The following is a 21,823-nucleotide window of genomic DNA, read 5'->3' on the forward strand; positions in this document are numbered from 1 at the left end:
CTGAGCCTAAGGCAGCTGCTTATCTGACTGAGCCACCCAGGTGTCCTGGGTGGGCTGCCCTAAGACAGAATCTTAAGCAGACTTCCCATTGAGCACAGAGCCCCATGCAGGGCTCGGTCTCAGGACCCTAAGATCATGACCTGAGCTGAAATCAAGAGTTGGATACTTAACTGCCTGGCCACCCAGGTGCCCCAGACTTGTTTTTAAAGGAGGGCATACTTAGTGACTGGTCTTTCTGCTTCTGACTAACAGATGAGAATGTCAGCTCAGCTGCTTCCTGCACCCACTGACTGCCTGGTTCCGTCCCCTGTGCCCAAGTTGGGAAAGGCTGGTGGATATAAATGACCGGGCCGTGGAAATGTCCTGGCATTTCCTTAAGCCATGTGGACTTTGTGCATTGTCTTAATGGCAGCTTACTTAGTGACTCTCGGCCTGCGGTGACTCCTCACCCCCGAATTGGGACTGACTCTGGTTAACCTTTAATTTCTTAGAAAGGAAATCAAGATCCCTGTTGTCAGAGATGAGAAGGTTCTGGAACCCTGTGTTCTTTGTTCTAGAGCAGTTGGTCTCAAGCAGCTTGTATTTCTCTGGCTTCCGTTCCTGTTTCATCTTTCATCCGACGCTTGAAGTAGCTGGTCATCCTTTGTTTTTATGAAGGCACGTGGGAGTGGATTTTATTGTCTTAGGTTGAAAGCTTATTTTTGCTTAAGGAAGGCATGTGGGAGGTTTTGGGAATGCAGACGTTCGGTTTTCATCATGCCCTGCTGGCAGCCACTGGCATGCGCTCTGTGGAGGAGGGGGCGGGGGTGGTCGGGAAGACAGGGTCTAGAAACTATGGTGGGCAGCTTTGTCCCTCTGATTGTGAGAGGGAGCGAGAGCCGAGGACCATCTCCATGCAGTAGGGAGGCAGTCAGAGAGCAGGCTGTGAGCAGCATCCTTTGTGCGAGCACATGGCTTGGTTTCTGAATTCACTCCGGTCGAAAGCATCGTGGGAGGACTCCTCCTCTGCGTAGATTGCAGTTAGGCGGGGACGAAGCTTTCCTGGGGAGAGTCCTTCCGGGGAAGGTCAGGAAAGTTGCTAAAGGTAACACAGTCCAAACTGTAGTGTTTTCTCTACATGAGGCACCACTGCCTGTGAACTCATTTTGTGTAGAGGCGGAGCCAGGGTTGGATCTCCATCTTTCTTAGCCGCATACCTGCGCTGTTCTGCCTTTCACCTTGCTAGGAACGAACTTTCTTCTTTCTGACGCTGTACACACCCACCGCATTCATTTAGCAGATTGTTTAATCTCTCTTTGACATTGGGGTTGGTGAAAAGAATGAAAAATTGTATTTTTGCCGGAGGGTGTCAGATGGTCATTCTTTGGCAAGTTGCAGGCCTTCCCATGTATGAACTTACTGGGGTGGAGATACCAACTGACTTCTGATGGAATTCTTTCTTCCTTTGCTTTAGATTTGATTCGTTAGGCTAGTCTCCAAAAAAATCTAAAAATGAGGTGTGATTTGTAAAGGTTATGAGTAAGAATGCCTTGCTGTTTACAACATGGAAAATGTTCTGTCCAAACTTAGCTGCAGCACTGGGAATCGACTGTTTAGTCTGTTTTACTGTTTCTACCACCGGCTAATCTTTGTTAGAAAGCAAAGGAGATGAAAATACAGTAGCATCCAAAGAATGCTTTGGTTTTCAATGTGATTTTTTTTTTAAGATTTTATTTATTTATTTGACAGAGATCACAAGTAGGCAGAGAGGCAGGCAGAGAGAGAGGGGGAAGCAGGCTCCCCGCTGAGCAGAGAGCCCGATGCAGGGGTCGATCCCAGGACCCTGAGATCATGACCTGAGCTGAAGGCAGAGACTTAACCTACTGAGCCATCCAGGGACCCGTGAAGTCTTTTTCAAATTGATTTCTTCTTCCTAAATTGGTTGTCAGTTGTGCCCCAGTCAGGTAAGATGCTCGTGGTGACTTGGACAGCACACTGAGCTTGAGCCTGAGGAGCTTCGGTGAGGCTGCTTCTGTCAGCTGCCTGTGTAAAGGCAGCAGGTGAATGAACCTCATCGAGCCTGTTGTCATGTCTTGAATTTGGTCATTGCACCTGGAGAGTGAGGACAGGCCAGTGGGAAATTCAGCTCTCTGTTTCAGATAGTTCTGTGCTCTTCGGGTTTTTTGGGGGTTTGTTGTTGTTGTTGTTTTCGGTGGGTTTTTTGGTTTTGTTTGCTTTTGGAGCCTGTGTTATTTTTGTAATTTATCAAAAAAAAAAGTTACATAAGAATATAGTGAAGTGTTGTTATTGATTAGTTGTCTCTTTGTTCCTGAAAGAAAGATTAGAAAACGTGGAGAGGAAATAACTTTGAGGGGCTGACTTCTCCCGGAGATTGAGTCAGTCTTCCTCGGCGCTCCCTTAGTGCTTGAAAGTCGGCCCTGGTCACCCTGCAGTGGAGTTGGAAAGCAAATACCAGGCGCTGGTTCATGGAATTCATCTCTAAGATTTTTTTAATATAAAGACTAAAAACAAACCCCCAATTTTAATACTTGTTTTATTTCTTTTAATGATCTTTCAAAGTACCAAAATAACATTTATCATAGGAAATTTATGTAGAACCAAGTTTTAAAAAAAAAGAATCACAGTCTTCTCATCCAGAGCCAAGTCCTGTTAATCCTCGAGTGTATTTTGAGTCATTCCTCTGTGGGATTTATATATGTAAGCTCCGTAATGGAACCCTGTACGGTTCTGTCCTATTACTGTCTGTTCTTCCTTGTTATTGCTGTGCGTGGCGGGCCTGAAACATGCATCCGGCTCCCGTGCTCCTAGACTGTTGTTCGTGCCCCTCCATTGGTTTACTGGTCTCTTGTCTTGTTTTTCAGTAGATGAATACATTGCCATCGCTAAAGAGAAACACGGGTACAACATGGAACAGGTAATGACGCAGTTTTCTTTTGTTGTTCAAGATGGGTTTTTTTTTTTTCTAAAGGGGGGCGGTTTGTAGTTAACCTGTTAAATTGTTCGTGTTCTGTGTGTTGAGTAGCAGTGCGAATTTTTGGTGGTCACTGGCAAATTGAGGTTCCAGTCCCCTTTTTCTGCTGGTGATGAGCATTAGAGGACGCTTTGATTGGAAAAGCATCTGTGTGTTTCCGCAGGTCTGTGGTGTCTGTGGCACCCGTAGCTCCAGGGTCGCTCTGAGGTGCCAGATGCTTGGCATAATGCTTCCCTATCTGAATGTGCGGTTTGTTCGCCTTTCGTGTGTTTGTGTGAGGGTTTTTTCCTGACCCCATCACACTCAGACTCACAGTGTTTTCATATTAATTGTTTTGAATCACCTTCAGGTTGTAAAATTTGACCAAGGTTTTCTTAAAATTATTGGAACCTATTAATGAGAAATATATGAAATTAATTTTGCTCCAGAAGTGTGATGATAATCTTAATTCAGTCTTATTTCTAATTATTGTTTTAGTATATGTGCTGCCGAAGCGAGCACTCTAATTATTGTTTTAAAAATAAGTATATTAAGTTAGGTTAGCACTTTGGCATTGATGTAGGTATTACAGCCTGTACGTTACTAGCGTTTATCCTCACGACTGAGGGATACCACCAAGTTACTTTAGATAGAATTGGACTCTTTTGGGATGCCTGGGTGGCTCAGTCGTTAAGCATCTGTCTTCGGTTCAGGTCATGATCCCGGGGTTCTGGGATCGAGCCCATCAGGCTCCCTACTCAGCAGGAAGCCTGCTTCTCCCTCTCCTCCTGCTTGTGTTCCCTCTCTTGCTGTGTCTCTCTCTGTCAAATAAAGAAAATCTTAAAAAAGAAAAAATCAGACTCTTTCTTTTAGCCCTGGCCTTACTTTTACTTGTTCTACCCTGGTAGAATTTGTTGGAAAAGCCAATTACAATGAGATAGTTCCAGAAGTTTTCAAAGCAAAAGATGTATGCTTTCTCTTTTTCCACACCCTACTCATGAACTTCACGAAGTTGCTCCGAAGATGACCAATTTTTTTTTTTTTTAGTATTTTATTTTTATGTAATCTCTACACCCAGTGGGGGACTCAAACTCACAACCCCCTAGATCAAGAGTTGCATGCTCCACTGACTGAGCCAGCCACGCACCCTGAACATCACCAATATTAAATTCTATTTAGAAAGTGTAAAAATTACTGGGCAATTAGGGCATCTGGGTGGCCCAGTCGAAAGGGCATGGGACTCTCAATCTCAAGGTTGTGAGTTTGACCCCCCACATTGGGTGTAGAGATTACTTAAAAATAAAGCCTTAAAAATAAAATTGGTGATCGGTAAATACAAACTTGTATGAGTTTTTAAGGATTCTGGTCTTCAATTTTGATTTCTCACTTTGGAGTTATAGGAAGTTTTCTCAGAAAAAAGTTGCTGAATTATCTCTTATTTCCAATTTGTCCCTCACCCATTTGAGTATTTTCTCCCTTCTGAGCTACCAAAACAAAACAAAAACAACAACCCAAAACTATTTTCGAGCTTTTTCGGCAAAAGAATAAAGAATGATTCATTTTAAAAACTTTTTAAGAAGATTTATTTGTTTTAGAGAGAGAGCGAGGTGTGGGGGCTGGGGGCAGAGGGAGAGAGACTCTTAAGCAGACTCCATGCTGAGCACAGAGCCCGACAGGAGCGTGATTTCATGGCCTTGAGGTGGCAACCTGAGCCCAACCCAAGGTCAGAGCTTAACCAGCCACTTGCCCAGACACCCCCAGTTAAGTGCTTTTAGAAGTTACTTTGTCCTGTTGTCTGTGGAGGCCTCTTAAGGGCACAGATTCTGGAGCCACGCTGCCGTGGTCACCTCCCACACCAGCCGGTTTGCAAGGACATAATTTCTCAGGGTCACCTATTCTAATCTTGAGACGTGAGCGCGGTGGAACGTGTCTCGCAGGAGTCCGCCTGCAGGGGGCGTCGGTCACGGTCAGGCACCTGGCGGTATTGCCTGGTTGCAGCGCAGCATAGGCTCTTCTGCTAATCTCCTTTCCATTTCAGTGTTTCACTCCTGTCTGTGGCCTAAAATTTCACTGATACTGTTTTTCTAGGCTCTTGGGATGCTCTTTTGGCATAAGCATAATATTGAAAAGTCATTGGCTGATTTGCCCAACTTTACCCCCTTCCCAGATGAATGGACTGTGGAAGATAAAGTCTTGTTTGAACAAGCCTTTAGTTTTCATGGGAAAACTTTTCATAGAATCCAACAAATGGTAAGTACGTGAGAGCACGTGTTTTCTTTTCTCCTCAGCCTCTCTTCACTGCAGCGTCTCTGAAGGGAAGAGATAGCATCCACAAGCATGGATGTTCTCATTTTCAATAAAACTCTCTCTAGATCGCTCTACTTGCTGCGGGGTGGATAAGAGGCTTTACGTTACAAGAGCGAAGCGTTTTCTAGCACTTCCCAGCTTGCTAGCAGCTGCAACAGAGGCCTCTGCCGTCCCCCATCCCTGTCTCTCTGGTTGGGACTCCCCAGATGAGTCCGATAGAAAGCGTCTTTGATGCTTGTTGCATGAGGGGGAGCATCATGGAGCCCTGCCAGCCTGGGGAAGGTTTGCTTATCTCTTATATTGCAGAAGGCTGTTTGGTGGAGTCCTACCAGGAAAGCTTTTTGGTACTTACGTGAGTGCTAAAATGAATTTTCAAAAAATAACCCGAGTGGTGGGCTAGAAACTTTAGGTAAACATTTGGATTCATCTCAGACTGCTCTAGCAATCTTTTTCCTGGGCTGAGTGTCACTTCCAGTCACACTGCAGTAGTCTGGAATGTATTTTTTTTTTTAAGATTTTATTTATTTATTTGACAAGGAGACACAGTGAGAGAGGGAACACAAGCAGGGGGAGTGGGAGAGGGAGAATCAGGCTTCCCACCGAGCAGGGAGCCCAGTGCAGGGCTTGATCCCAGGACCCTGGGATTATGACCTGAGCCAAAGGCAGACACTTAACAACTGAACCACCCAGGTGCCCCAGTAGTCTGGAATGTATTGATAGGAGTTCTCTCTGAATCTCCCCAGAGAAAAGGGTCCTGACAGTACATTTCTGGATATGTGAGACAACCTTATTAACTGTACCTAATAAGCACACTTGATTTGGGAAGATTCGCTCTAAATCAAAACCAACTCAGTTTTTATGTTTAGCTTCCTGATAAATCTATAGCAAGTCTGGTGAAATTTTACTACTCTTGGAAGAAGACGAGGACTAAAACCAGTGTGATGGACCGCCACGCTCGGAAACAGAAGCGGGAGCGGGAAGAGAGGTCAGTGCCTGTCTGGAGGTGATGTCTCCCCATGTGGGGATCTCTTGGGTCAGTAGAATTTCTAAGACACACAAGGTAGACACACAAAGGAAAGGTCCAGTGGTGGGTTCCCCCAGGGCCTTCCTGCTAGAGCCACACACACGTACACAGATTCTCTTCCTCTGATGCCCAGGAGCTGTGTTAACACGTGTTCTTTTCTGCAGGTGTTTTTTCCTTACTGCTCTCTTCCTGTGTTCAGTAAGCTTCCATTCTGAAAGAGCAAACTTGCCCACGTAGTCTTTCCTGCCCCTGAAGGTGTCTCCTTTTAATAAGAAGGAATCCATTATTTCCTAGGTTGAATTTCCTTTTTCATATGCAGGATTTGTGTGACGTGCTTTAATGTCTGATGTGTTAGGAGGTGACTGTGTAGTGTAGGTCTCCTCCGTCGCTTTTTTCACCACCTGTTTTGTGTATGGGGGGAGAGAGAGAGAGATTTCATGATTTCTCCTTAATAAGGATCTGGTTTTAAGGACAGCTTAGTGAGCATGCTACATCTTATTCAGCACTTGTGCGGACTTCTCAGTGGCACAGAGTAGTGGGAATAGCCCTGTGCTCACACAGAGGGCAGGTCGTCGGAGTGTGAACTCCAGAGGCCAGGCTGCCCCACTCGGGCCTTCCCCAGTCATCGCTTCCTCGACTCTAAAATGAAGAAGCGTCAAGTCCAGAAAGCAGCACGTATACATAATGGTTTGTGTTAGGTCAGTGGGACTGTAAGTGGCTTTTTAAAATTATGCCTTCCACATTTTCTGTAATGTTATTGTTAAACACTCATAGTACAAATAGAGTGAAGAAAGTGAGACTCTATGATCTCCATGGCCCCACTGCAGGAGAGTGTTTTATGCTTTTAAACAGAATAACACGTGCAAACAAATTAGAAGCTTGACTTTTGGAGAATTTGGATTCGTGGGCTCAGCTTTAAAATGGGGGCAGTGGTGGGAGCATCTGCAAAGCTCTCCTGTCCAGCTCCAAGAGCCTGTCCCACTGTGGGCCTGCATCCGTCCGCCGCTCATTCACGAGCGCGCCTGTTTTGGGGTCGTTACTCTTGGTCACCAGAAGCGGCAAACACTACTGAATTTGTTTTTCGTGTTCCAGTAACTTCTGATGAAACGTTTTTATGTCCATTATATGTTTGGTCATTTGCTTTTTATAAATTGGATCTCTTACTACAGATAGGTATGCTCAGCTGAAATCAGAGTCAAAATAAAAAGGAAGTGGGATTTGTTGTCCTTGTGTGACATGGTAAGGGCATCGGCCGACACCTGCGTGCTCCCTTCCCTGGCCGTCAGCACCACGGGTCGGGGGACCGGCTGTGCTCCCACGTGCAGTGAGGACGCAGACAGCGGGGGCACGCCCCATGGCCGTGGCGCCGGACAAACGGTTGGCCGTAATGGCAGGGCCTGGTAAAGAATTTTCCTCAGCCCCGGGCTCTTTCTCCTTTCAGACACTCTCGCCTCAGGCAGGAGAGAGGGTAGGGAGAAGGGTAGCAGAGCCACCCAGGATGGATTCTTGGGGCCGTGGGGACATTGACGCTGGAACAGCCGATGGTTTGGCGGCCATTACTGCTGAGCTGGTCGAAACCGTGGGCAAGCTGAGGCCAGCTGCTTGACTTGGGTCAGCCTTGTTTTCTTATTTTTTAAAACAAAGGTCCTAACTACTACAGAGGTCTGTTAAAAAATTAATAATAATACATGGAAGGCTATAAAGAAGAGCATTTGAAGTACCGTGTCAAAATGAATGTTCTTTTTAAAAATTAACCTAATCTGAAGTACCGACCTCTGCAGGCCACCGGGAAGCCTCTCCCATCCTCACGCTGTGTTGAGTAGTGAGCGTCCGTCTACTCCTGGCACTTGAAATGGAGTTTTACTCGTCGGGGAGTTTGTTCCCAGTGCAGTAGGACTCGATTCTTGAGTCATCTCCCATTTACAGCTCATGATCGCGTCCTAGCCCACCACAAGCTAACTATGGGGCAGTTCCATAAACGTCTCAAATTGGACATTTTCAGTGGAGAGTTGAGAGGAAGCATTTTGCAAATAAAAAGTAACAGTGTTCTACACCTGATTCGGGAGTTAGAGACCTATTTTAATAGTTTTTTTTTTTTTTTTTTTAAATCCTGTAGACCAAGGGAACTATGAAGTTGGATATTATTTTATTTGAATCGAAAAAAATTTTTTTAATCTCAGCAGTCTGAAATCACACTAATTTTATATTAAATCTGTCATTAAATCAATTTATTGCTTATATTTGTATGTTAAATAGAATTAGTACCAAATAATCTTTCAGTAACTTGTTCTTGTCTTCCAGTGAGGATGAACTGGAAGAAACAAATGGAAATAACCCGATTGACATTGAGATTGATCAAAACAAGGAAAGCAAAAAGGAGGTAATTTTTTTTCCTTAGTATTGTTTAGGCAAAAAGATTTTATTACTCGTTCCATAAGTAAACCGTTTCTCTTAACCTATTTAATATATTAAATGCTGTGTATAAGGCATCATGATAAGACTTTTTAAACAATACTTACTTGGCTTTATACACCTTAGAATTTTGTTTGCCAAGAAACAGTAATAGAGGAAGCCCTAAAGGAAGTGAGAGCATTATCGAGTAAGGATTTTACCCCCACTGGGCACCCATCCTCACTGCCTTCTTCCCGTCAGCAGCGGTGGGGTGGTATTGGTGAGGAGCAGGTGAGGGCTTGGTTCCTCCTCTCCGCCCTTGGGGCCTCCTTCTTTGTTGACGGCCAGCCCCAGAGGCCTGCACGGTGGTTCTGGAGAGGACTGTAGGGGGCTAGCGGGGACTCGGTGCAAGTTTGCCCATTACTCAGAACCGGCAGTGATGATGTTGGCGGTGAGCCTCACACATGGTGAATTTTTAATCTTTCACATCTTAAAAATCGTTGTGTCAGAGGATTCAAGAGACCCATGAATTCCTACAATTGTATATGACTTTCGTTTTGTATATTTATAACTTATAGCATTTCTTTATTGTAAACTCTCCACTGAGAACGATGGAGTATCTAGATGATCTCAGTAACCTTTTGAAATGGGTTGTGGTCTAAGGTTATTTTGCCCATTCATCACAGCTGAATGAAGTGTATGTGGGATGCCTGGGGGCCCTCCGTCAAACCCAAGGCTCCTTGCATAGATCGGGAGCCCTGAAGAACACAGCATTATCTGTGGCAGGCCCCTGGTGGGCTTGTGATACAGTCCTTGGAGGAAAGGGCCTCATTGTCCATGGGCACCCATCAGCTCTTTGGTTCAGGCTGGAGTGTTGCATCTCAGTGTGGGATGTGACTTTCATATATTCATCAAGTGTTCTTCTGAAGACAGAGTCTGTGTCTGTAGTTTCAGTAAAACCGCATGGAGTTCTCTGTCAGAAGATTCTAAAGTGTGAGAACAGCTATTTTAGTCTATACTAGGAAAAAGAAAAGGGTCTGGACATACCTGAAATTAAAAATCACACCGGTAATAACGTGTTTTTCCTAGGCAAAGTAGGAGATCCAGCGAAACAAAAAAGGGAAAATGAAGATGATTCACACCCTCAATGATTATCACCCTTGACCACTGTTCTGTTTGGGTGTCTTCTTCCAGATGACTTCCTGTGAACTGAAGATGTCCACTTCTATAATTTTGAATCTGTACTCACTTTTTTAAAAACATAAAATGGGATCTTAATATATAATTTTTAATAACCTTCTCTGTTTACACTCTGAACATGTTTTCATATCAAATATATTTGTATACATGGTCATTTGCTAGTTTATCATACACACATAATTCAGCCAAGTAATCTTAAGGGTTTTTAATCCCCCCCCCCCGCTTTTTGCTATTATAAACAATGCTGAAGTGATCTCATGATTAAATATTAGTACACTGAATTTTTTTCCATTGGAACAAATTTCTGGAAGTTGAATTGTTCGGTCGGTGTCTTCTAGTTACATTTTTAAGGCTTCTTGTGGTGTGGTGCTACATACTGCCAAACTGAAAATGGGTAATACTTTATGGACGTCACTAAGGCCAGGGCTTTATATGAATGCCCGAAGAATAAGACCATTTTAACAGTTGGCTAAATTAGATTGTTCGGGAAGTCAGATTTACCTGCAATTTTTAGGAAGCTTTGTTTTGATGCATTGTTCTGTATTAGGCTCTTCAATGGGACATTTTAAATGAAAGAGGAAAGTCTTAATTTTACATTAATTTCTGTAATTCTTATTTGTATAACATAATTTCTGATTAAAAGAGAAAATGATTTATTTCTTACATTCTGTACGCACTAAAATGTTGTTAAAACAGGTACATGGTCCATCGGTGATCTTTATTGAACAGCATAGTGCTATTACAGACATGGGTTATTGCCTACTAATATTTTTATGTATTACTTATGACCACTTGTTCATCACCTCATTGGCACCGTCATAATTTACAGAGTCTGCTTATCTCAGTGTTTCACAATATGAAGCAAAAAAACCTTGTGTATTCTCAGCTTCATCAACAAATGTTAATATGCTAACAAGATAAAATTATGAACAATTACAGAAATTTCTTCTTAAAATTGTTATCAGGAAGGCAGTATCCTTTCCTTGCCAAGATTTTATTACATTTCATTTCCAAAGGTTTCAGTTTTAGAGAAAGCACTTTAAAAAATGAGCAGTTGTGCATTGTGAAATGACAGCATGTATTTTTGAGGCAAATTACACAGTTGCCCTGAAAGTTAAGTGTCATCTAAAAAAAGGTACATAAAAAAAGTCATATAGTTTTGTATATAGAAATTTATATTTTAATAAACTTCTTTATAGATTTAAGGAATTTAAATGGGTTTTTATATATGTGCTAAATCTTTTTTGTCTATTTTCTTTCTGTGTTCCCAAATCCATCTCTTTTGCTAAGAACCGTTAGGATAAAGTAGCTCCCCCTTCATAGGTACACAGCACACGAATGAGAATGCAGATCTGTTCTCTTCCTGTATTACTACCGGAACGAGCATGCTTATTGCCGGAAGCTTAGAGTGATAGAAGAAGGTTGTGTACACAGGAGGCAGGGGCTTCTGCTTGACGTGTTAGCCAGTGTTTCTGTTAACTGCCTGTTAGGGTTTCTAGATGGTACTTGGGCTATGGCATGGCATTTGTCTCCGATTGTTTAGAGCCATATTAAGAAAATATGCTTATTACTGTTCCTTTGGCGTTTTAATATTTCAGAGTCTCATTTATCAAATATGTTATCATGCAGGTGCCCCCTACGGAGACAGTTCCTCAGATCAAGAAAGAGAAACATAGTACACAAGCTAAAAATAGAGCAAAAAGGAAACCTCCCAAAGGAATGTTTCTGTCTCAAGAAGACGTGGAGGCCGTTTCTGCCAATGCCACGGCCGCCACCACGGTGCTCAGGCAGCTAGACATGGAGTTGGTCTCAATCAAGCGGCAGGTACCGCGGGTCCGGTCCTGGGCACGAGGGCTAACAGTGTTCCAGAAGCCTTTGTATGTTTCAATGCACGTAGCTGTGCTCTTCACAGATCTCTAAAGGGCATTTTGTTTCTAAGGAATTGGACAGAAGATCTTAGATACTGATCCGTTGATGTTTCTTAAATTAACTTTGAAATTGAAGATTTTTATATATATGTGTGTGTGTGTGTGTGTGTGTGTGTGTGTGTGTGTGATTTTCACAGTGTGAGCACAGCCACCCTCTTGATCGAGGAAGAACGCTGCCTCCCGAGCCCCGTTCATTTCCCCTTGGAATTCCTGCCCTTCGGGGACTTGGTGTGACCTCCAGCGCCTCACTAATGCCCCTCACTCATTACCCGCCTTCTTTCAGTAGCTGACCACTGGTCGGACTTTTTAAACCACACATTGTTTTTATCTGTTTTTGGATTTTATATAAACAAAATCATATGATGTGGTTTCTTTTATTTCCTGTGTTCATTCAGCACGTGAGGTCCATCCAGGTGGCCCAGAGCTATAGACTGTTCTCTCTCATTACCGTGACTTACACTTTATACTACTGGCGGATACTTCAGGCCATTAACAGACTGAACCGATGTGGTTTTATATGACTCTTGGTGCGTTTTGTATGCATCTTTGTTGGATACATACCTAAGTAGAGTTGCTGGGTTATAGAGTATCAATATGACCAACATTTTATTTTATTCATTTTCCCCTCCCCTCCCGTGCCCTCCTCTCCCTTCCCTTTTCTTCCCTTCCCTTCTTTCGAGGGCAGGGGGTTGTGCAGAGGGAACAGGAAAGAGAATCTCAAGCAGGCTCCCAGCGCAGAGCCTGACACAGGGCTCAATCTCACCGCTCTGAGCTTGTGACCTGAGCCGAAACCAAGAGTCGCCCCCTGTCCAGCATTTTCAGAAACAGTGCCAAAGAGTTTTCCAGGGTGCTCATGCCAATGTATGTGAGTTTGCTTACACTACATTAGGGCTTACTAAATGCAGCACTGTTGACATTTGGGGCTGGATAATAAATTGTCCTGAGGAGCTGTCCTGTGCCTTGTGGATGTTCAGCAGCATCTCTGGCCTCTACCCGCTAGATGCCGGTAGCGCCTTGCCCCCATCAATTGTGCCGACAGAAATGTCCCCCGGCTCTGGGTGTGGGGGCAGAATTACTTCCTCCTTCCCATTCTGAAGCTTGCTTGCCTTTTCACTCTCTTAATGGTTTATCTTTTGATGAAATTTTTAATTTTAACGTCGTCCAATTTCTCATTCTTACCTTTTATGGCTAGTGCTCTTACATTTTGTTCAGAATCTTTTCTAAGGTTATCAATATACTCTCCCATGCTATCTTCAGAGTGTTGTTCTGCCCTTCACATTTTGGTCTTCAGTCTGTCCGGAAATACTTTTCCGTGTGCCGTTACATGTAGGGTCGGCACACGTGAGGAAACAGTACTGTTGATCGAAGACTCTCCTTTTCTTACCTCAGTGCAGTAGGACCTTTTTGATCCCGCGTCCATACATGCATGGTCTGCTTTAGGGCTTTCTGTTATTAACTCTGGTCTGTGTGTCCGTTCTTCACTGATCCTGTCCTGCCTTCATTATACCTCCCTTACGAAGCTGAGCATCGGGTCTAGATCGTAAGTTCTCCAAGATTGTCTATCCTGGCCTTTTGTGTTTCCATATAAGATTTAGATTCACCTTCTCAGTTTCCAGAAGAACAATTTTAGAATTTTTGTTGGGATTGTATTGAAGGTATAGATCAAAATAGAGACTTAGCATTAAACTGGAGAACTAGCCTGGACTCACGAACATAATCTGTCGTCTCCCCCCCCCCCCCAGCGCAGATCTGGAAGTTCTCGGTGTTGGGCTGTTTCTATGTCCAGGGCTTTGTCAGAGTTACCCTAGATGTTTGGTACATTATGATACTCCTGTAAAGGGTACTGTTTTTAAGATTAATCCTTTGCTAATTATTTGTGTCTCATATGAGGAATGGCTCATCATTTGAATCTGATTTTACACGGTGCATTTAAACTGCAGATTGAACTGAGTAACCTAATGTTGTCCTTTTGTTAGTGTTCTGCCCCTCCCCCATCCTTCTCTCTGGAATTCAGGCCAATTGTGGTGGACTGATGGTTTACTTTTATTTTTTGCTACTTTTTAAAAAAAAAATATTTTATTTATTTATTTGACAGAGAGAGAGGTCACAAGTAGACAGAGAGGCAGGCAGAGAGAGAGGGAGAAACAGGCTCCCCACTGAGCAGAGAGCCCGATGCGGGGCTTGATCCCAGGACCCCGAGATCATGACCTGAGCCGAAGGCAGAGACTTAAACCACTGAGCCACCCAGGCGCCCCTATTTTTTGCTACTTTTGACTCGTTGATCTTGATAGTTCCGTGGAAGGTTAAATAGGAGGCCCGCCGTCATGTCACAGGCGCGAGGAGGGGTCTGTGGGCCGGGTCTGTCATCTCGTGTCCGATGGCAGCACAGAACAGGACCAAGTGTTCCTGTGCAATCAGAGGATTGGCTTCCAGCCCTGGCTGCTGGCACAGCTGCACCCTAATCTTAGGAGAATCACTTAATCTTTCTGGGCCTCTTTTCAAATGAGGAGATTAATCCTTGCTGCCTGATCTTCCCGGCTATCTGAGGTCTGCTGCAGCAGAGAGTGTTTTAAGCTCTGTCGGCTGCGGAGGAGCTCTCCGACGGGGGCCGTGAGCTCCCACATGCGTTTTCATCTTCCTCTGCACAGGGATTCGTCTCCCCTCTGCCGAGTGCGTCCCTAACGCCATTCGGCGGTCATACGTGGAGGACGGAAAAGGAGACCCCCCTCTTAGGCCCCCTCTTCCATGGAGGTGCGACTGGTACTGCAGTCAGCTGTAACGGCCTTCGGTTCCGCGGCCAGGGTCAGGAGCGGGAGCTTTTGATGGAAGGAAGTGACTTCGGCTTCACGCGGAGTAGAGGGGGTCACGTGTCCGGAGAGGAGACGGCTTGTCCGGCCCCCACAGCCTGTCAGGGCTGCCGCCAGACGCACGTGCCCACCCGCAGGGCGGCCGGCCCACACTGGACGTTCGTTCTCGGGATGCCTCCAGGGGTGGTGGGCATCAGGGAAGGGCTCGCGTGGACGTAGTGGAAAACCTAACCGACAGCAGCTCAAACAGTTCAGAGTTTGTTTATCAAATAGCAAGAAGTCCCAGCACCAGTGGTTCCTGGCATCAGCCCGCCTGTTCTCTGGTGTTGTCGAGGACCCAGATTCTTCCACATTTTCTCCTCTGCCGCTTATGGTGTCCTGGCTTTTCGCCCTGCTGTCCTCTCACACTGGGAGCTCCAGAAGCCATTTCGTAGGCCTCATGTCTGCGTTCAGGCAGAGAGGAGGGGCCGGAGGCAGAGCCAACCCGGCTGTCCTTGGAGCAGGAAGAGCTTTTACCTTCCCAGGAACTGCTGTCCTTTCTGCATGCCAGAGCGTTGCAGAACCGCTCCTCCTAGCTCCGGGGAAGACCACCGGCCTCTGCGCAAGATGCCTGTGAGAAGGGGGCTGGGAAACACGCGTCTGTTAGATGAGCCAGCGGCCAGTGCCTGCCACATTAGGTCTTCCTGAGTGGAGAGAGAGGCAGTGGCACGATGAAGTAGACCAGTCGCATTCAGAGCAGGGACCAGTCGCATTCAGAGCAGGGAGGTCCAGGTAAGGCGCCAGGCCAAATCCACTGCTCCTTTGTCTTTTCTTTAAATGCTGCTGACTCTCATGTCCCGGTTCTTATGCAGCTTGTTGCCTCTCTGCCTTTCTCTCCTGTTGGTATGATGTCGGCAGCCAAACCTATTCTTATTCTGGTAGTAAACACTGAGTATTTCTAACATTAGGAAGAGAGATGAAGGTTAATGAGAATTTAGAGCTAACTTTCAGTTCAGAATTTGTGGATGTTTTGCCATGTAGCGTCTTACGTCATCTCTGTGCTGCTTTATTGATTTTGAAGAGAAAATGCACGTGGTAAATAGGTTGGTCTCCTTAGAAAAGGTATGTTACTTAATCACAACGCAGTATATCCCAGTTTCATACGTATGTGAACAACGAGCTGGAGCGAAGAGAAGAATGTATTTAACCGTACCGCTCGGCGGCATGGAGTATTCTAGATTGCTGACTTTTGAAAGTTCACTAATTACCTGTCACAGGTTTCTAGGTCTAGCGTTTAGCCCAAGGAGAGTTCAGTGAACGTAATCTTGAATGTCTTGCAACATTTTTTTGGGTGGTTGGTGCCTGAGAGCTCTGACCCAGAGTCTGCGATCCTGCTGTCTGAGCAGGTAGCCAGAAGACACATGTGGTCATTTAAATTCAGGTTTGGATTAAAGCAGAAGACATGAAAAATTCGATTCCTTAGTTGCATAAGCTACATTTCAGGTGCTTAGTGGTGGCATGGGGCTGGTGGCTCCCGTGTCAAGCAGCTGCGGTGGCAGAATAGTGCTGCATCAGAGAGCTTTCTGTGAGCTGATGCTGCCCTGAGAGCTCGGTGTCACTGTCCCAGCAGCCCGCTGGGGATCACTTTCTGGTGCTAGTTTATTTTATTTGACTTGTACCTTTTTAAAAGTGAACTAAAGCAAATTTCAGTAAATCAGGGTCCTCAGTTTTGGTTTTAGTGTTTATATTTCCTATATTTTTCCTTTTCAGTTGTTTCTGTGTTCTGATTTGACATTAATACAAGAGGGTTTGGTGTGGGCTGTTTCTGGTAGGCTTGGAGACCCTTGTGAGTCGCAGACAGGCTCACTTTCTGGTCCCTGACAGCGCTGATCTTACTTACTGGGTCACTGGCCCCCTGTATATCTCCACTCCCTTTTAAACCTTTTAGAAGAAGTAAAATATAGGAAAGGAAGTGCAAAACTAGAATTCTGTGCAACGTAAGTTCTTGAAAAGGAAATTTTCGTCAAAGTATGAAAAGCTAGTAGAGGAGAGATTATTAAAGTGTCCCTGAGACCGTGTCCTTCACCACTGTCTCCTCCAGACTCCTGTCCTCTGGATTACCTCTCAGAGTTCTGCTCCTCTTTGTCTTAATAAGGTTTCTGCTTTCGAGGACACCTTTTGCTCGTGAGTGTCTTTGAGGTTTTATTTGGGAAAATGAATTTGTTTTTCTCCTTGTTTGCTTTTTTGCCACTGGGATTATTCAGAAAGGAAAAACTCTAGGGTCAGAGTCCTCCTGGTGCTCGGCCCAGAAATGCCTCTGCACGTAGAGCTGAGCGGGAAGGGCCCATTCCCAGGACCCAGCTCACTCAGGAGTCCATGCGGAAGTCAGGAGGAGCCATGGGTTGATTTCATGGTCGGTGTTGTTTGTGTCTTTCCTTTGATGAGGTAGGGGCTATGAAAGATTAGGCGCATCGCATCCAAACAATAATGTGGAAGAGATGGTTTGTGAGAAAGTGAGGACTGCAGTTGATCACAAGTGGGCTTGTGGGAAACTGACAGATTGCTTTTTTTTTTTTTTTTTTTTTTTTTTTTTTTTGCTTCTCCTTAAAGAAGGCTACAGCGTGGGCTTTTGCCTTATGTGGTGCCTGGACAGACAGTGCTCGGGGCTCTGCGAGGCTGCCCTTGCAGTCCTGCTCTTCTCTTTGGCCTTGACTCTGCGGGCTCTGCTACTTGAGCTCAATTCTGTGTGGCGGGAAGCCCAGGCGTTGCCTGTCTTTTGTGTCAGACTCCAGAAACGCTGTTCAGGGGATGAACTGTTAGGAAATGATGGGTTAGCACTGTGCACACAGGCGCCCTTTCACGGCCGTGCCCTCCTTCTTGTCCCTTGTCTGCTGCTCTGAGCAAGTCAAAGCATCTAGTTAGATGCTCTGAAGGGGATACTGTAGGGACCCTTGGCTACCATACAGATTAAGTACTTCTTTGCTCTTGTTTTTTTTTTTTTCTTTCTTTTACTTGTTTTTTTTTTTAGTTCTGTTTTTGTTTCATATCTTGATAAAAGTTTTTCATTTTTAAAATTAAAATATTTTCTTCTTTCTCTTAGATTCAGAATATTAAACAGACGAACAGCGCTCTCAAAGAAAAACTTGACGGTGGAATAGAACCGTATCGGCTTCCGGAGGTAGGGTTCTGCCGACATCCTCTTAGAATTCATAACCAAGTTTTCTGGGCTTAAGAATTTAACGCCTATGTAATACAGCTCCAGTATACCTCTCATAGAAAGGTATAGACACAATTCTGAGAACTTAGTTGATGTTGAAATTCTCATAAGAGAAAAATAAGATTCATTAGTTCTTGTAAGGACAGACGCACCTATAAATGCATTTTGCTCACATGACTCCTTTGAACATTCAGGCCGTTCAGAAGTGCAATGCTCGGTGGACCACGGAAGAGCAGCTCCTCGCGGTACAAGGTAGGGGGAGTCCTTCTTGTGGGCTTAGGGCTGTGGCTGTCTTTAGGAAAAGTCATTCCTCACCCCACTCCCATCCCACCACTTGTGGAGTAGCATGTTGGGTTCTGAATGGTCAGAAAGTACAAAACCCCAAAGCAGCACATTGTCAGAATTCTACCATTGGAGGTGTTCTAGTCCTGGGGAGCCTGAAAAGAAGAATGCAGAGTGCCCATAGCCACAGGACGGGGCCTGGCTGACTTCAGGCATCTTGGGAGAGGTGATAGAAGGTGCAGATTTCTGGGTGACAGGGTCCTGCTGGACATCTTGGATCAGTCATCTACAAAATGGATCTGCATTGCTGCTTTTTCCTCACCGGTGTAATACATTAAGATAGTGCCTGCAGATGGGATTGCGAGGGAGACAAACCATATGAGAGACTCTTAATCTCAGGAAACAAACTGAGGGTTGCTGGGGAGAGGGGCGGGAGGGGCGGCGGGGTGATGGACACTGGGGAGGGTCACTGTAAAGTGTGTAGGACTGATGATTCACAGACTGTACCCCGGGGCAAATAATACATTATATGTTCATAATAATAAAAAAAGATAGTGCCTGCTATTAGAAGCCCCCTGTGTTTTCTTATCTAGATAAAGGAAGGGGTTAGTCTCAGTTGTGTGGGTTTTTCGGTTGTTTTTCCCTATAATGAAAAGCAATGCTCTCTTACATCCTTAGCCATCAGGAAGTACGGCCGGGATTTTCAGGCAATCTCAGATGTGATTGGGAACAAATCAGTGGTACAAGTGAAAAACTTTTTTGTAAATTACCGACGCCGCTTCAACATAGACGAAGTTTTACAAGAATGGGAAGCAGAGCATGGTAAAGCAGAGACCAACGGGCCCGGTGGCCCGAAACCTGTCACGTCCCCAGAGAACTCTATCAAGATGCCTGAAGAGGAAGACGAGGTAAATCGGAAACAGCAGGACCGCTGCCAGCTTCATGCGCGAGAAGCGGGCTCTTCTTTGATGGCCTTTCAGCTCTGGAATATTGTAGCCCTCAGCTCTGTCAGCGACTTGACTTTTACCTATAAATACCGTAGTAGTTGGCGCTGGTCAGGTTTTGGTCACTCGGTATATTATTCACATTTTAATTCCTGTACAAATTCTTCGTTCCATCCTGGTTCCTCCGGCCACAGAACATTCCACATTACCGACTTCTCTTAGGTCGCGTAAGAACTCAGCCATAAAGCAGCAAATTGGAAGTGCCTTGAGCTGTGTTAGTCAGACTCAGCCCTGTGAAATGTGTTGTCCTCCCAGTGGAAGGTTAATGAACTTGCTGGTGACTCGGCACGGCCGGTGACTCGGCCCAGCTAGCCAGCCAGGAGCTCCGAGGTCTGTCCGTTGTCCCAGACCATCCAGCCTTTGTTGGATGTTTGGGGCCAGTGGGTTTAAATGCGGATGGGGACAATTCCAGGTTGTGTTGTTGGCCGGACCTCCCGGGCTGGTCCTGCCATTCTGGCAGTCTCCCGGGTAGCTGTACCGATGCCATCCGCTGGCTCCGCCCAGCTCGGGCCGCTGGATTACTGGGGCTGCGCAGCCCCATCTGCTGTCACCCCGCTTCCGGGGACAGGGTGCTGGCCATTTCTCCAGCTTATCTGGCGAAGCCTGCTACATATGTTTACCCCCGCTCCCACAGAGGAGCAAAGCGGGGCTGGGCAGAGGGGAGAGTTCGCTGCCAGCCACTTGACACTTGAGTTTGTTTACTGACACGGATTAAGGGTTAACTGAGCTTTACAGGATAAGTCACTTTCTCACCAAAGCCTCTCTCAGACCATGCAGGAATTATTTGAAATGATATATTCTGTATTGTCTATGCTCCCCCTTCACTCTAAGAGGCTGCTTATAAAAGCAGCCAGAGTGTCCCCCCCCCCCGACCCGAGCACACAGAGTGCCTCACCAGGGGCATCCCCCACCCAGCGCGCCACAGATGGTGCTCCCCGTGCCTCTGCACCAGCGTGAACGGCCACAGGCACGTAGATCTGTCAGAAGGGCATCAAAACGTCCTCACTCCGTTAGACTCTTTAGAGCTTTCTACCAGAAAACCTTTGTAGTAAGTGTACAGAATTATTGTTGATAACAGTGTGAGTGTTCCCCCAAGCCACGCACATGCATGGCTCAGCCCGAGACCCTGGGACGGAGCAGCATGTGAGCAGGGAGAAGGGGTTTGCGGCTTTTAGCGGAAATTATTGTCCCAGTGCTAGTTGCCACTTTAGCAGCAAATGAACTTCCTCATGTCCTGGACTCAAGAAGCACTGAAAGATGAGAATCACCAGGGAAGGAACATTAGAATTTGCGAGAATGACATCTTCCATGGCCCAGAAAGCAGAAATAATAGGAGGCTTTGGCTCTCTTCCTTCTTAAAATTTAATCAGAGTGGATGTTGGCAGGGTTAGCCTAAAAAATGTGGTCGTAAATTTGGGACCAAGGGCCATCACCAATGGGATGGGATGTGAGTTCTTTCCCATATACTTTCCTCCCTTTTCTTAAGGCTGGTTCACTCACTGACAGTTAACATTTCTTTCTTTGTGGTCCAGAAGGGCCATTCTTCATGGTCCACTCACCATGTTGATTGCACATCAAAATACCCACATAATTCTCTTCCCAGACTCTGGGAGTGTTGGATCACCCGTGACCACATTTCCCACCAAGCAGCATGTCTTCATTTCTCTCTAGTGGTTGATTTTCCACGTATCTGTTTGCCCAACCTTCTCTTCAAAACCAGCACTTACCCTTTACGGATGATCTTCGTGTTGTCCATAAACATTTTCACCTCTTTAGTCATTTAAGTCCCGGCCATCACACACATTGTTTCCTTTTATTTGGTCCCTCCCTCCCTTCCTTTCTAAAAAATATTTTATTTATTTGAGAGAGAGCAAGCGCAAGAGTGATCACAGTGAGGGAGGGAGTGGACTTCCCGCTGAGCAGGGAGCCCAGTGCGGGACCGGATCCCAGGACACCAGGATCATGACCTGAGCCAAAGGCAGATGCTTAACCCACTGAGCCAGCCAGATGCTGCAGTCCCTTTCTTGCGCTTCTTGTTGTACCAGCCTTCTCTCTTCACCACCCTGCTTTTCTCTTCTCCGTATGGCAGCTTGCAAAAGGAAATCAGTCTGTAAGGACCAGCTACTTCTCTGTGTCCACGAGGGGCCTGAGGGAACTCATTAGAATGCTGGTTAATGGTCTGTCTAGTCACTGCCCAGAACTGGGTGCCCCTGTAATTTCTCATTCTGGTGTAGCCTGTGGAATCTAGCAGGTAAGAAAGAGGTCTGCTGGTGTCCTGCCCGCCCCTTCTGCCCTCAGATTTTAAATGTAGCACAGACAGGGAGGAGGACATCAGAATTGCCAGAAGTTCCAGTAACATAGTGGCCTGTTAGCTGTGGGCTTTTTTCCTTCAGGGCTGAGAAGGGAAGGCAGCCTGTGGGTTTTGAGGTTTAGAATTCTCTGAAGCGGACAGAGATGCAGTACAGAGCAGGGTGTGTGATGTGGCCAGAATGGGTGATGGGGATGCTAGGCAGGACTGGCTTGGATCTAGTCTCCCTTAAAGTTGCAGAATGACGTATGTTCCTCGTGAGGAGAAATCTGCTGTCGTAACAGCTGTTCTCATAAATTGTGATGTTGCCGGAAGAAAATGCTGTTTTCACATTGAGGTTCATAGCCCAGTGGTTTCCCTAGGAGTCTGAGAGACATCATAAGGGTAGCAATGAACACGAAGACAACTTGTAACATTCTGGTTTGG

The 21,823-nt window shown here is 45.6% G+C and overlaps 1 protein-coding gene across 1 annotated transcript in view; it reads left to right on the forward strand.

Annotated features, from left to right (window-relative positions):
- RCOR1 (REST corepressor 1) overlaps window positions 1-21,823 on the forward strand; it is a 124,601-nt gene that overhangs the window by 98,105 nt on the left and 4,673 nt on the right. Inside the window, exons 4-11 of the mRNA XM_046008608.1 lie at window positions 2,862-2,914; window positions 5,039-5,200; window positions 6,124-6,242; window positions 8,583-8,661; window positions 11,502-11,696; window positions 17,687-17,764; window positions 17,998-18,055; window positions 18,764-18,993. Coding sequence (XP_045864564.1) covers window positions 2,862-2,914; window positions 5,039-5,200; window positions 6,124-6,242; window positions 8,583-8,661; window positions 11,502-11,696; window positions 17,687-17,764; window positions 17,998-18,055; window positions 18,764-18,993 — 974 coding nt within the window. The remainder of the gene's footprint in view (window positions 1-2,861; window positions 2,915-5,038; window positions 5,201-6,123; window positions 6,243-8,582; window positions 8,662-11,501; window positions 11,697-17,686; window positions 17,765-17,997; window positions 18,056-18,763; window positions 18,994-21,823) is intronic.

The sequence above is a fragment of the Meles meles genome, chromosome 6, assembly GCF_922984935.1.
Source record: "Meles meles chromosome 6, mMelMel3.1 paternal haplotype, whole genome shotgun sequence".
In the NCBI taxonomy this organism is placed as follows: domain Eukaryota; kingdom Metazoa; phylum Chordata; class Mammalia; order Carnivora; family Mustelidae; genus Meles; species Meles meles.